Source organism: Giardia intestinalis, chromosome 4, assembly GCF_000002435.2.
Source record: "Giardia intestinalis strain WB C6 chromosome 4, whole genome shotgun sequence".
Classification (NCBI taxonomy): domain Eukaryota; phylum Fornicata; order Diplomonadida; family Hexamitidae; genus Giardia; species Giardia duodenalis.
Genome location: NC_051859.1, coordinates 444,868 through 457,903, shown reverse-complemented (window position 1 = coordinate 457,903; position 13,036 = coordinate 444,868). Strand labels below are relative to the sequence as shown.

At 48.2% G+C, this 13,036-nt stretch overlaps 6 protein-coding genes across 6 annotated transcripts; 3 read left to right on the top strand and 3 right to left on the bottom strand.

Moving 5' to 3' along the window:
* Nucleotides 1-57: 57 nt before the first annotated feature.
* On the bottom strand, nucleotides 58-2,229 carry GL50803_007679 (Ankyrin repeat protein 1; the record flags this gene model as incomplete). The annotated part of the gene is made up of 1 exon (XM_001708264.1): nucleotides 58-2,229. One exon carries the CDS (start codon nucleotides 2,227-2,229, stop codon nucleotides 58-60), a length of 2,172 nt encoding a protein of 723 aa, XP_001708316.1.
* Nucleotides 2,230-2,318: 89 nt separating this feature from the next.
* Nucleotides 2,319-4,319, top strand: GL50803_007680 (Ankyrin repeat protein 1; the record flags this gene model as incomplete). The annotated part of the gene is made up of 1 exon (XM_001708265.1): nucleotides 2,319-4,319. One exon carries the CDS (start codon nucleotides 2,319-2,321, stop codon nucleotides 4,317-4,319), a length of 2,001 nt encoding a protein of 666 aa, XP_001708317.1.
* Nucleotides 4,320-4,393: 74 nt separating this feature from the next.
* On the top strand, nucleotides 4,394-5,839 carry GL50803_0016502 (uncharacterized protein; the record flags this gene model as incomplete). The annotated part of the gene is made up of 1 exon (XM_001708266.2): nucleotides 4,394-5,839. One exon carries the CDS (start codon nucleotides 4,394-4,396, stop codon nucleotides 5,837-5,839), a length of 1,446 nt encoding a protein of 481 aa, XP_001708318.2.
* GL50803_003985 (tRNA/rRNA cytosine-C5-methylase) lies at nucleotides 5,834-7,210 on the bottom strand (the record flags this gene model as incomplete). Its single annotated transcript, XM_001708267.1, has 1 exon — nucleotides 5,834-7,210. The coding sequence occupies one exon, from the start codon at nucleotides 7,208-7,210 to the stop codon at nucleotides 5,834-5,836; it is 1,377 nt and encodes a 458-aa protein (XP_001708319.1).
* A 23-nt stretch (nucleotides 7,211-7,233) lies between these two features.
* On the top strand, nucleotides 7,234-9,033 carry GL50803_003983 (5' nucleotidase family protein; the record flags this gene model as incomplete). Its single annotated transcript, XM_001708268.1, has 1 exon — nucleotides 7,234-9,033. The coding sequence occupies one exon, from the start codon at nucleotides 7,234-7,236 to the stop codon at nucleotides 9,031-9,033; it is 1,800 nt and encodes a 599-aa protein (XP_001708320.1).
* GL50803_0036515 (uncharacterized protein) lies at nucleotides 9,034-12,822 on the bottom strand (the record flags this gene model as incomplete). The annotated part of the gene is made up of 1 exon (XM_001708269.1): nucleotides 9,034-12,822. One exon carries the CDS (start codon nucleotides 12,820-12,822, stop codon nucleotides 9,034-9,036), a length of 3,789 nt encoding a protein of 1,262 aa, XP_001708321.1.
* Nucleotides 12,823-13,036: the final 214 nt, after the last annotated feature.

The following is a 13,036-nucleotide window of genomic DNA, read 5'->3' as shown; positions in this document are numbered from 1 at the left end:
TTTGTAAATGCAATCGTTTCAATCCAAGGAAATAGAATATACACTGCAAGGGAAAGATTAACTCTTGTTGTTAACTGCACTGCAAGCCCGAAGTTTAGCTAAGCGCTTTTCTTCAACTGCTTTTATATATGCAACACACTCGTTTCCAGCCCCGTATGCGATAGCCCTAGAGCGTACTCGAGGCATGTACTCTTCTGCTGGAAGTAAAAGCTTCACTGCTTCAATATTGTTGTTCGCAGTTGCAATAACCAAGGCGCTCATGCCTTGGCCGGTCACAAATTTAGCATTTGTTAATAATCCTGCCTCCCTAGATAGGAGTAACTTGATGCACGCTACGTTGTTGTTTGCTGAGGCGTACATTAGAGCTGTGAAGCCATACTTGTCTTGCATTCCTCCCTCTGCATCCAGGAGAAGGCTAACGATGGCATCATAGCCGTACAATGCGGCTGTTTGCAGTGCAGTCACTGGAGCTACCTGATTTCTACTGTTTGCGATTTTTCCTGCTTCTTTCTCCAGGAGTAGCCTCACAATATCTGCATGACCTCCCTCGGCTGCAAACATAAGCGCAGTCTTTCCACTATTAGTACGCTTACCGACGTGATCAAACAGGAGGCTTCGGCAGACCTCAAGATCACCTGCTGCGGCAGCCACCATGAGTGGGGTCCTGTCGGCTATGTCTTCTGAACACGAGGAAGATAGCTTCTGACCAACATGTCCTCTCCGGAACAGCCCCGTAGTAGTAATGGACTCTTGCAATGCACCATCACTTGTCTCAGAAATGCGACAGAGAGTAACGGGAAGGATATGCTCCGCTATTGTCCCATAGAGACAATCCTCGTAGCTGTCAAAGCGCAAGCGCACATAGACATACTTCTCGACTGGATCAGGAACTTGAATGGACTCTGTTGCATCATAGTTTGCTAAACTTGTCGTGCTGGAGGTTGTCGCACTGGGAAGCTCGAGAGCACTGTTCGTCATTGAAGACTCTGTGTAGTAGTGCGCATACGCGTTTAGATTAGCTGGTGTATCAAATGGTTTCTCCTGCATCTCCTTAACCAGGTGCATGTCAACTTCAGCGTTACCGACCTGCTCAATACGGATGGTTCTGTACCTGTGCAACTGCTGGCTTACAAAGTCTCTTAAATGAGTCTCGGAATCGTCAGCATACGTTGCTAATAACCGCTCTGGAAAGATGTTGGGCATGGAGGATGATCGCTGGCAGGTAGAGATTGCTGGGTCAACTGAACATGCTGCTGGCGCGTGAACATCATCAGCTAGGGCATCTATAATATTGATTTGTATCTCCTTGCCCAGAGTTTCTTCCTCAAGACTACTTAATTGCATTTCTTTGTCTTGAGCATCTAGATGGTTCATCGTTGAGAGATCTCGTAACTGAGATGAGTCCGAAAAGCATGATAGATCACTGTGTTCGTTATTTCCAGTAGGCTCTATGCCTGCACTGTCAAGAGAGACACGGAACTCAGCAAGCTTCTTGCGTAGCCTTTCGATCTCTAACTTCTGATTGAGTATTATTTTGTCCTTTTCAAGGGAATCTGCAGATACGATGGAAGAGGAGCCAGGCTCTGTTGGTGAGTGTGAAGTCATCAAATGCAATGGAAGGACGGAAAAGTTGGCTAAATTCACATGCCCGCACACGGGACACGTGCTTATGCAGAGAATCTCGTGTATTTTCCTGAGATACGCTTCTATTTCCCCGGTTGCAATAGGCAAGGCGCGCTCTATGCTCTTAAGGTCCGCAGCACAGTGCTTCAGTGCATACTTCACAACGTCAAGTCGGCCAGATGAGACCGCTGCTACAATGTATTGGTCATGCATATTAGTTTCAGCACTCAAATCAACGTACTCCAATATGGTGGCCACGACGTCGAGACAGCCCGTTTCCAATGCCAAAACCATGGGTGCCTTTTCCTCGCCATGCAAAAGCACAGGTACGCAGGCTTCATACGGCGCTAAAAGCTTGCAGATAGAAAGTTTTCCCTCAAGAATCCCAATGGCAAGCGCAGTGAGACCGGCTGCATCGCGATGCCCGCTTTCATAACGCGCAAGAACAGAAACCACTTTAACCAATCCAGACTTCGTGGCTAACAATAGGCCCGTGTCACCGTCTTCTGTCTTGGTTCCGGCCCGCTGCTCGGCATTTTTCTGAACAGCTTCTACGTCCTCGTGCAAGATGCTTGAAAACCATTCTTTGGATGATTCTACGTCCATGTCTCAGAGCAAAATAGGACCGAGTAAGCCTCCTATCTAGCAAAAATTTACAATTCTGTCCTTTTTAGCACATTTATACAAATCCCTGAATGGATACGGCAGCATGGTTTTCTGCAGTAGAATCAGGAAACTTGGCGTATGTTCTGAAAGCTATCAAGACGATGAAGGGTCAGCGGAACGAAAACGGGGCCACGGCGCTCATGACAGCCACCCGACTTGGTCACATGCACCTTGTCATTTTGCTTGCTCAACACGAAGCTGGCTTCGTTGATAATACTGGACGCAGCGCTCTTCTTGAGGCGGTTCTACGGCTTAATCTTTCGTTTGTACGAGTCCTGGGACGGCTAGAATTCGACCTGCTTCTAGGACAGGATAAGCGGTACACAGCCCTCGACGTTGCGCTGTCGATGGATCCTTTTGATAAGGGAGTAACGATGGAGCTCATCTCCATCCAGGGCTGCCAGTATGACTCATTAGGAAGATCCAGCCTCCAGGTGATCTTGAGCTCTCCAAGAAGCGAACTTGCTGTTTCAGCATTACAAAGCATTAGGTACTTACCTGACCAACTGACAAACGCTCTGGCTTGGTGTGTTGAGAAGGAGCCCGATGCTGTAGTGACTAGAGAACTACAGGCTATACTCCAGTCTTCAGAGAAGCTATCCTCTCCTGTGTCCATTGACAAATTTAACACTACACCTTTAATAACCGTGCCCCGTATGTCTTTTTCAGCCTCTCCCAAAGTCGGTCGATCCTTTTCCACAGAGGTCCCTCGCTCTCGTCAACACACGAAACACACTGACACGTTTGCGGAGAGCAGCTCAACAACTAATCCCAATGTCATCCTAACAACACCTTTGATTCGAAACCCCCCGGCTCTACCTCCCTTATCTTTATTGGTATCTGCTAAAACGAACACTCGGATAGCAGAGTTAGAGACCCAGGTAGCAGAGTTAGAGAAAAAATTAGAAGCATCCCGATTGGCTTATACAAAGCAGACCTCCCAGCTATTAGAACTAACTCGTAGTTCCAGAGAGAAACCAGAGATAGTAGATGCCTATGTGCAGACCCAGTGTCCCATTGCTACAGTCTCGGCAAGTTCCCAGACTTGTGTAACCACTTCTGATGTATCCACCATCACAGAAGAAACTGCGATTGTATTATCTACTACTAAATCTAAACCTAAGTCCGTTGTTTCTACCAGCTATCATTCTCCAGATTGTACTGGCATGAAGACAACAAGCTTCTATGGGTCAGAGTCATCTACTTCACTGGACATTAGTCCTCAACCTCTCATGCCATTTGATTCTGACGCGTGGTCTTATGTAGTGGTCACAATAGATCACCACTCTGGAGACTATTCATTTCAACCTGTATCTATGTCTAGCAATTGCCTTGTCACTCCTTCGACGCCTTCCACAGAGGCTGCCCCTGGTAATAACCTGAAGTTTGACGACGCCAATCTGCGTGATTCTTTAACACCACCATTCATATACGAAGACTCGCTGCACAACGAGCTTGTCACTGCAGTGCTTGCTTACGACTTGGAACGCATCCGCCAGCTATCTAGCCTTTATGGCCAACAGGACCGCTCCGGTAAAACAGCGCTCATGTATGCAGCAGAATTGGGCTATGCAGATGCAATTCCTCTTTTGGCCCCGAAGGAGGCCGGCATGTTACGGAGCTGCGGGCGATATCTACTTCCAGGGACTGCCCTAATGCATGCAGTCGTTTGTGGCCATGAAAAGTGCGCTCAGCTGCTCGTAAACTATAAGGGTGAGGTAGGATCCAAGACCAAATATGGCTGGACTGCCCTGATGTTTGCTACTGTCCAAAACTACCTAAACCTCGTGCAGCTTTTGGCGCCCCTAGAGACACGGATGGTTACGTCATCAGATTTCCTGACTGACCAATATTGTAATGGGAACACTGCGCTTCTCATGGCAGTGAAGCTAAACCACAATGAGATTGCGCGTGTATTGGCCCCCTATGAATATGACATCAAAGATAGCAGGGGATTGTCTGCTGATTTGTTATCTAGGGACAGTAGTCTTCGTAGTTATCTTCGCAGTTTAAGTAGGCCTTCTGAATGATACTTTTTCAATCCTTTTTCCCTGTTGACTGTAGCGCAGCCAACCGCCTGTAAACTCCTTCTTGAATGAAAACGATGATTGAGAGGGTGAAGTGTTCAGTAAGCTTAGATGCGCTTCGGAATACTCGCGTCTGCGCCCAGGAGCATGCTTTACTTGTGACTGCACTGAAGGACGAGTTGAGTATGGAGCTTAGAACCTACAAGATTGCAATGCGAACTGTGTTTGTGGCCCGGATGCGCCGGCCATTATCTATTCGTACGACAGAGTCAAGGTGGTGGCATGCTTATTGTACCGCTACTTCATCCAGTATGTTGCTGGTTACATCTATACCCATTTCTCTTGATGGCAACAGTCCGCATGCAGAGAGGGGCATCTTCTTCTATCGTGTCTCTGCAAAAGACTTGTCCTTGACTTCTCTCTTTCCCGTCACGTCCAATCTTCCGATACAACAAGTTAGTGACGTTGCCTGTTGGCAAGGAGATTCTGGCAGTCTGCAGGACAGCACGATACTTCTTCTGGGTAGTGAAGAGCTGTCTGGCAGCACCGCATGTGTCATAATCGAAAACAAAAGGGCCCATATGCTAGGAAGCGCAACTCAAATGAAGATACTATGCCAGTCAAAACACATTGCACTCTTGTCTGTACAGACTACTGTAACACAGAACTCAGCTAACCTGCTTCCCAGTGGCTTATATCTTTTGCGCTATCCGCATTATGAGTTGATACGTATCACCCCGGATGGCCATATGAATCAAAACACACTGGTGTTACAAGGACTCCTGCTTCACCAAGGGTTTCTTGTACTCCTAGGACGACACCATGGACATCTAGCATTGACCATACACTACCTACTTACTGACACAGCCCCGAAGCTCATCATGTGTGCAGAGGCAAGGCTTACATTCTCTCTGCAACCTCCACAGATTCTTATGTTTGACACTTACCATAGTATTTTCATCATAGATGGCAGTTCGGAAGGCTACCTTACCAAAGAAGCTCGTCGAGTGGATTTACTGTCTGTGCTTGTTTGTGCAACGGATGAGGCGACCGCCACACAGCTTAGGTACGTCAGAGCTGCTCTTTCACTACTAACAAAGGCTGTTACAGAAGGGCTCCACGAGGCCCAGATCGACCGGGCTGCATCTGTTGCGGTAGCCAATCGACTAATGAGCCACACAAATAACACCGTCGACAACTTCAATTCAGCGCTGGCCAGAGCCCAAAAGCTAGAGGAGGCAGATGTCAAGCAGCGACAGCGCATACTGGAGTTGGAAGAGGAGCGGAAAGGAGATGACGCTCTACTTGCAGAGTTCGCCCAGAAGAACCAGGAGCTAGAGCAGTGCACCGCGGACCAGCTGAACATGATGCGTGCATACCAAGACACGATTAGCAAGCTACGAAGCCTTCAAGACGCCAAGAAAGAACAGCTCATTCATCAGATGCAGAATGTAATGGGTCATGCTTCTTCTCTGACACGCGAGCTACAATCCTTAATAGAAGAGGTTGACAAGTGGTCATGAGGGCCTTTTGAGTAGAGACTTTCTGACGAAAATCGCAGCAAAGAACCCGTCAGTCTTCTGTCGCTTGTCTGCCCGCAAACAACAAGTGTATGGCTTTTTTCCTCGCAGTGGCCACTCTGGAAGCGCGTTCCACAGCTCCCACTCCTTAGAAATCCCTGTCTCATCCTCCATAACCGCCGCCACGACGTCTTCATTTTCAACGGAATGAATGCTGCACGTGCTGTACGACACTAGCAGCGCACTGGGAAACTTCGTGAGAAGCTTAGTAAGAAGCTTTATCTGAAACTGGCTGAGCTCAGCCGGGTCAGCGTGTGTTTTCGCCACCCCCGCCGCCTCCGCGAGTGAAGCATCCTTGTTACTGTATATGCCCGAGGATGAGCATGTGGGATCACAGACAATAATCTGGCAACCAGTGTCCTTGAGTCTGAGAGCGTCATTGCTTGTGATCACAAGAGAGTTAATTGGTAGGCCAGCAACGACATTTGCAGACCGCACAGCTTTTGTACTGACTAGCTCCTTACCCCGACGAAGAATGATCTCACAGCGACGTCTGTCAAGGTCATTAGCGTGGACGCCGGAAAAATAGTTGCAGGCTTGGAATGTCTTGGAGCCGGGAGCAGCACAGACATCGAGTACACAGACATTTTTCAGGGACGGGAATAGCTTGATGGCGGCCTCGCGAAGTGCAGCCAGAGGCAGGCCAGAAGCAAGCGACTGCATGACAGCCTGGTTTGTCTTGACCACCCAGAGATTGTGGAATGGAATCTTCATATCAGGAGCAGAAATCAGCAGAAAATCTTTAAGGATGGGATGTCTGGTGAGCTTTGCTTCTGGAGGCAGTTCGTTTTGTAATTGATCCTGAACACGTAGAACACACTGCTCTTCTGCCTCCAGAGTAAGTCGCATCCTGTCTGCTTCGTCGTTTATTTCCGGATATTCACGCTTATCTAGGTTAACTCTAAATGCACGAGGTAGGTATGGTGTAGCGCTTGTAGCATTGTGAGATTTCACGCTAGTCGCGTCTGGCTTCTTCAGCAGACACGCAAACTCAGGCATGTGAGTTTTGACTATGCGAAGGGCGTCTCTTGTGGATCCTTCTAAGCGCCTTCTTCTATGAGGTACTCCGTCCCCTAAAAGTGCCTCTGTGGCCATCACAAGCACATGATTGTGCTCTAGTGTAGTATCGTCTGCATTTGCCAGCCGTGAAATGGTGTCTTTCAACGGATCTGCGTGTCCCAAGGCCCGCAAGGCCAGGGCATAGACAGGCCCCGGCTGGCTGGCTCGAGCATAACACAGAGCCTTTAGGCCGCCTTTTCCAGCGCGAAAGTCCCTTACTACGTCTGCAGCCTGTAGAAACACATCATTCGTCATTCGAGCTGGAAGTAATTATTAAAATGCCTGCGGAGGGTATCCGCACTCTCCATGTCCTATCTGTCTCGGACACCCACGGATGGGTCTATGGGCATGCTCATCAGCACGACATTGGGAACTACGGTCTTTTAGTCTCATACATTGAGCATATGCATAATGCAGCAGCCAGAGATCCTTCAGCAGACGTCTTAGCCATTGATGGGGGAGATATCATCGAGGGGACAGGCCTATCAGATGTTACAGATGTTAGGGGGGAGATCATTTATAGCCTTGCTTCGCGTCTCCCCTTCGATATCATGACCATCGGTAACCATGACATGGACAACGCCGATTCTGCAGCCTTCCTCAGTGACCACTCAGACACCCTTTTTGGAGACAGGTTCATTTCTACTAACACTTACAGGAACAGCGACGGCGCACCACTCATTCAGCACACACATAAGTACCTAACCTTCAAGAATGGCATCCGTGCAATGGTCTTCTCCTTCCTCTTTCACGGGATGCTCTATGAGTATGGCCACACGAAGCCCCCAGCGCAGGTCATTAAGAGCAGCGCCGTCCAGGATATTCTTGACTCTTATAAGTACAGTGTAGATGTTCTAGTAGTGAACAACCACATGGCCTCTGGGGACTCAGAGTGGAGCGAAATCTACGCCGCCTTTCGAAGCTACTATGACGCTCAGAACTACACTATCCCGATGCTGCTCCTGGCGTCCCATAGCCACATATTGGTCAATCAAGAATGTCCCTTTCCCAACGCCACCCAGTGCTACATGGTTGAGGCAGGCTGCTACCTAGAGCACTTGCAACACGTGGAATACATGTTTTTGGACGTTGACTATGAGAGCAATGGGGAGATTCATAAAGGCGTTCAGATGGCAAAGATCGTGCCAAACCTCCCCACCGACTTCACGTATGCTAACTCCGCTCTCCGCCTTAACATACCAGAGAATGCCTTATTGACAAAGAACGGCCTGGCTATTCAGGAGCAGATTGAGATGTACGTTGCCGCGCTGAACATCATGACTGTAATAGGGTACTCACCCCACGAATACAACCTTGCCCCGCCATATGACTCCTCCAGTTCACTTTACTCTTTGTGGATCAAGGACGTTGTTCCGTCCCAGCTCTTCTCCTTGGACATCTTTGACAAGACATGCAGGCCCCTAGTCGCCTCCGTATCAGGTTATTTTAGAGAGTCCTTGTATGCGGGGAATATAACGCTAGATGATACGTACACGATATTCCCTTTTCGCTACGTCATGAGCTACCTAAACAACGTCACTTACGACGAGCTTTCGTGCGTCGTAAACTATATGAACAGCATGGGGACTGGAAACCAGGGTGCACCGCTGATTCTGCTTGAGGAGGATATCTCTAGCATGGACAGGGGCGCATGCTATAATATCATCCTGACATCTTACGAATCGCGATACATCACTTTGGCGATGGGCAGAGGAGGGCCGTGTCACAATGTCAGTGACTCGTCGAAGTCGTATGTTCCAAAGACTATTTACGTAGAGTCGGATGCCACTGGCAATGTCAGCGAAAACGTCACAATGGGGGATCTACTTCGCACGTACATAAAGGACAACATGCCCACTAGGGAGAATGATGCGAGCAACAGGTTCCTTTCAGCTATAATCATCTCGTCCCTTTTCGGTATTATCCTCGTTATCACTCTGATACTCGTTTCCCTCCTGATGCTTAGGAGATGCAGGCTAAGACGTGCTGCTAAACGCCACGTAGAAAAGGAAAGCGATAGACTCATTTATGACTCCGATACCATTACCACTGAAAGCGTTACAGAAGAAAGCAAGTAGTCACCGGCCAGTTACGTGATGCAAGCGCAGTCGATACGCTACAGGTGTTCTCCTGAAAATTGTTTTGAGGAGCGTAAAGAGCAGCAGGAGGACAGTGACGCTGATAAGCAATGGGAATAGTACCTTTTGTTCCAGTTCGGAATAAATCGAGACAGCAATGAATTCAGCTTTGTCTTTAGTAGTGTAGTAGGCGTCACTGTATGCCAAGCTCAAGGTGTTTGCTTGGGGGTAGTATGCAAGGAGAGCTCCCGAGTCTTCCAGTTCGCGCTTACATCCCACACTCGGGGTTACATTCAGCGACAGATACGTGGCGTCCACAGCCACTCCACTGATGTCATAAAAGAGACCCAGAACAACCTTATTTTTGACCCTTTTCACAGTTTCTGCATCTTGCAAGTGCCTTGAGTAGACATCATAGGTTATCATATCCTTCTTTCTAAAGATCATTGCGGTATAGATATCTTCTAAAGCTTTAGATGCAGCCATGGTTCGAAGAACTTTGTCGTGATACTGCCTGAAGACGCACTGAAGAAATCCGTGATACCACAGCAGGTACTGCATCTGGCTCACATGAGGATTGATAATTTTTTCGGCATCTATGAGGAGGCTCGAGAAGTCGTCTATATAAATGTCCGCCGTATGCAAGTCTATAAACATGAGATTGTTGCATTGATATATTTGTTGACTTGGATCGTAGTTAGGGCAAATAGCAGCTATTTCCGCAACAAACTCTGCCTTCTTCTTCGTATACAAGCGCTTTAAACCATGGTCCGTGAAGGTGACAATGAAGAACCCCACCACCTCTGGGTGGTCCAGGAAGTCTGGAACTGACTTGCTATAGAGTCTTATTACCATAGAAACACAAGTAAAGTTGTAAAGGTAGGTGTCATAATCGTCCAAAATGACAGGGTCCCCACTATCGTAGAAAAGCGTGGAGCACATGCAGGAGGAGCGATGGAAGGAGATCCTTCTAGCCACAGGCTGGTTGAGCAAGTTCTGGATGAGCTTGTTGTATGTGTTTGTACATCTGAAAGACGGATATGCAAGGACGTTTCCAGAAAGGTCAAGAAAGATGCATTGGGAGACTGAACCCGGCACGCCAGTAGCTTCTGCGTTGAACGCGTTGTAGCAGTCTCTCAAGGTGCCTGAATTGTCCGCAGCAAATCGTGCGAAGCGCAAGACACTAGGATTCAGTCCCAGGGCGCCCACCAGACTAGCATTGTACTTCATCTCAAATACTTCTGGTGAGGCACGCACTAACTGCGACATAGAGCTACACAGTGCTGAAGTTGAGTACCAGGATTGGCTCAACCCTTGTGTGTATTTGCCGGTATTCTTGTATGCCTTTGAGAAGACGGTCTGTACCGTGTAAAATGTGGCAGAATCAGGTGAGTCATTTCCACAGAGTAGGTACTCTATACCCAGAGGTGGGTTAATTGTTTTTCTGGGGGCGAGTGGATAATCCCACACGTGGAAATTAAGTGAGACCAATAGCACAAGATCGTTGCGGTTAGGGATCTGTTGGAAGAAAAGATAGCGCGTTCTATTTATCAGGGGATAGGGACTCGTGTCAGTCGGAAGATCTGCATCGAGCGTAAAGCTATTGTTATACGGGCGGCCTTTATAATGCACTATATATCCTGTATGCAAGTCCAGCTCGATTAGTCCTTGCTCGCGCAGAAGTATTATATCTGCAGCATTCTTCGGAAGAGACTCCATCACAGACCACTGAAAGTACTGCCAGAAGGGCTTATACCGCGACGTAGATCCCAGGATCGACAAGCTGTTTCTGTCGAGAAGAAAAGATCTATATGTTTTGTGGGCCAAGCCGTGCATAGCTACCAGCGAGCCCATGGGTAGCTCGACACAAACAGACCCAATGATAAATTTGCTAGATGTCTGGGTGGTGTTGACCAGCAGTGTGTGATTAAAGGTAGGGTGCTGATTCTTGGGGAGATTGACTAGGTCTACAAACACGTTGCCGCAAAACGAAACCATAGAGCTGCCGTGCAGATTCAGGTATGGGGCAGAGAAGTAGATATCACTGTCCTTGCTTCTGAGAGGGGAGAGGTACCGTTCCACGATGTGACGGAAGTAGATGTCCCTGTGATGAAACCAGATGCTTGTGGATGAAAAGTGCTGAGTCATGTAGCTCACGTAATCATCGATATCAAAAACATGAAAGGCACGGGGAAGAAGAAGACGGCGGAGCCAGCAGAACTGCTCGTAGTGGAGCATGCGCTTGTTGAACACACTCTTTTCCTTTCTCGAGTCTTTGTCCGGAGGAATTGCGATGATGATTATTTGTATGTTGATCTTCTTCATCTTTCTCAGCAGTTCAGAGATGAGTTTAAGAGACGACGTGGACTTCACAATGCTTTGGTTATTCGTGCTTATTCCGGATCCCAAGATGTAGACTACCAGGGGACGGATCCTAGTGGTTTGCTGGGGCGATGTTTGGGCCGAATTGTCGAGAGCCCTGTAGTGTGACTCGAACTCAGTGTACAGAGGATTGCGCCGCTGGTACACCTTGGACAGGTACTCGACACGCTCCATATACACATTGTGCAGCGCTTCATAGAGATCAAAGAGTGTTGGAATGAGACAGTGGTTGGCTGCCGAGATGTTGCGGACAACGCTGTTCATGAAGTCTAGATAGACGTCAGAAGGCCCTGTAAACACCTTGTAGGAGGACTTTAGAGGGAAGAGGCTATTCCAACCCACAAAGACGACGCCGGTGGACGAGAAGCCCGACTTGGCCTCTATTATCGACTGGGCAATGTCTACCGAGATCTGGAGGGAGGTCTTCAATAGTTTCTGCTGCGCCGACACATTCACATATAGTGTCTCGGCGACCAGATCTATTCCGGGGTAGTCGACATCATCGTAGCGGTAGATCTCCTGCTCGCCAAGCAAGTTGTAGGAGAACTTCAGCTGACCTCTTGTGAACATCTCTGGAAAGTCTACCAATTGCTCATGCAAGATATCTGGATTAGGGTAGATGGTCTGTGTATAGGTGTCTTCACAGTCACTCAGCAACACTATGAAAAAGGTGTCTGCAAGATTGTAGTGTGCAGAATGAATCTTTGACCGCATGATCCCCGCCGGAACGCTAGTGTCTGTGGATGTTATTTGGTTGTATGTTTGGGCAAACTTCTTCTTCTCCTGGTCTATTATGCTACTCGTGGTGGCAAAACTGCTAACACGAGGGTAGGAGAACACAGCCAAATCTAAATAGGATTGAAAGCTAGCGCGGGGATAAACATTTGCCTCGCGCGTCGTTGCCGATGCGTTGCCGATAATGTATCCATCTTCATCCAAGGATGAATATATCTTTTGCGTTGGTTCCTCGTAAAAGTCAGATTTGGGAAATGAATCGGTGAAGACCAAGTTATCAAATATGCTCGCCAGGTTGACATTGATGCAGGACGACTGTGGAAGAGGCCTCAGTGGCACAGCCGATACAGAGGTCGGGTCGACAAACGCATTTTGGTAGAAGATTGACTGGAAGAACGTGGGCGTGTCAATGGGCGGTTCGCAGATGAAAATGGGCTCGTTCGTGTGCATTAGGTCGGCATAGAGCTTCTCCAGATAGTTAATCGCAGAGCGCAGAGCGGTAGCCTTTTCCTTGATGATCCTGTCAACACGCTCCACAGCCTCACTGAGCTTCTCCTCGACGTCGAAGAGAAATGTCGCAGGGATAGGGTTCGCAGCCAATATGCTCTTCTGGAGGACATCTGCCGAGCTCAGCTCACGGAGAAACAGAGTCACGTTTTTAAATACCTCCATTGTCAGCTCACTTATTCCATAGTTGCAGGAAGTGGAGAGGGATGCCTGGAGCACACACGCAAGCAAGAAGACAACGGCTATTGCAAGTGCCAGATTGAGAGAACGGAACAATCACGTTTTTAAAAATTTCCAAAACATTCGAGGTCAGAATTTTGCTTGCCTCTGAAGTTGCAACGCAAGATGTCTCAGATGCATCTCTGCCTGCAACAGAAAT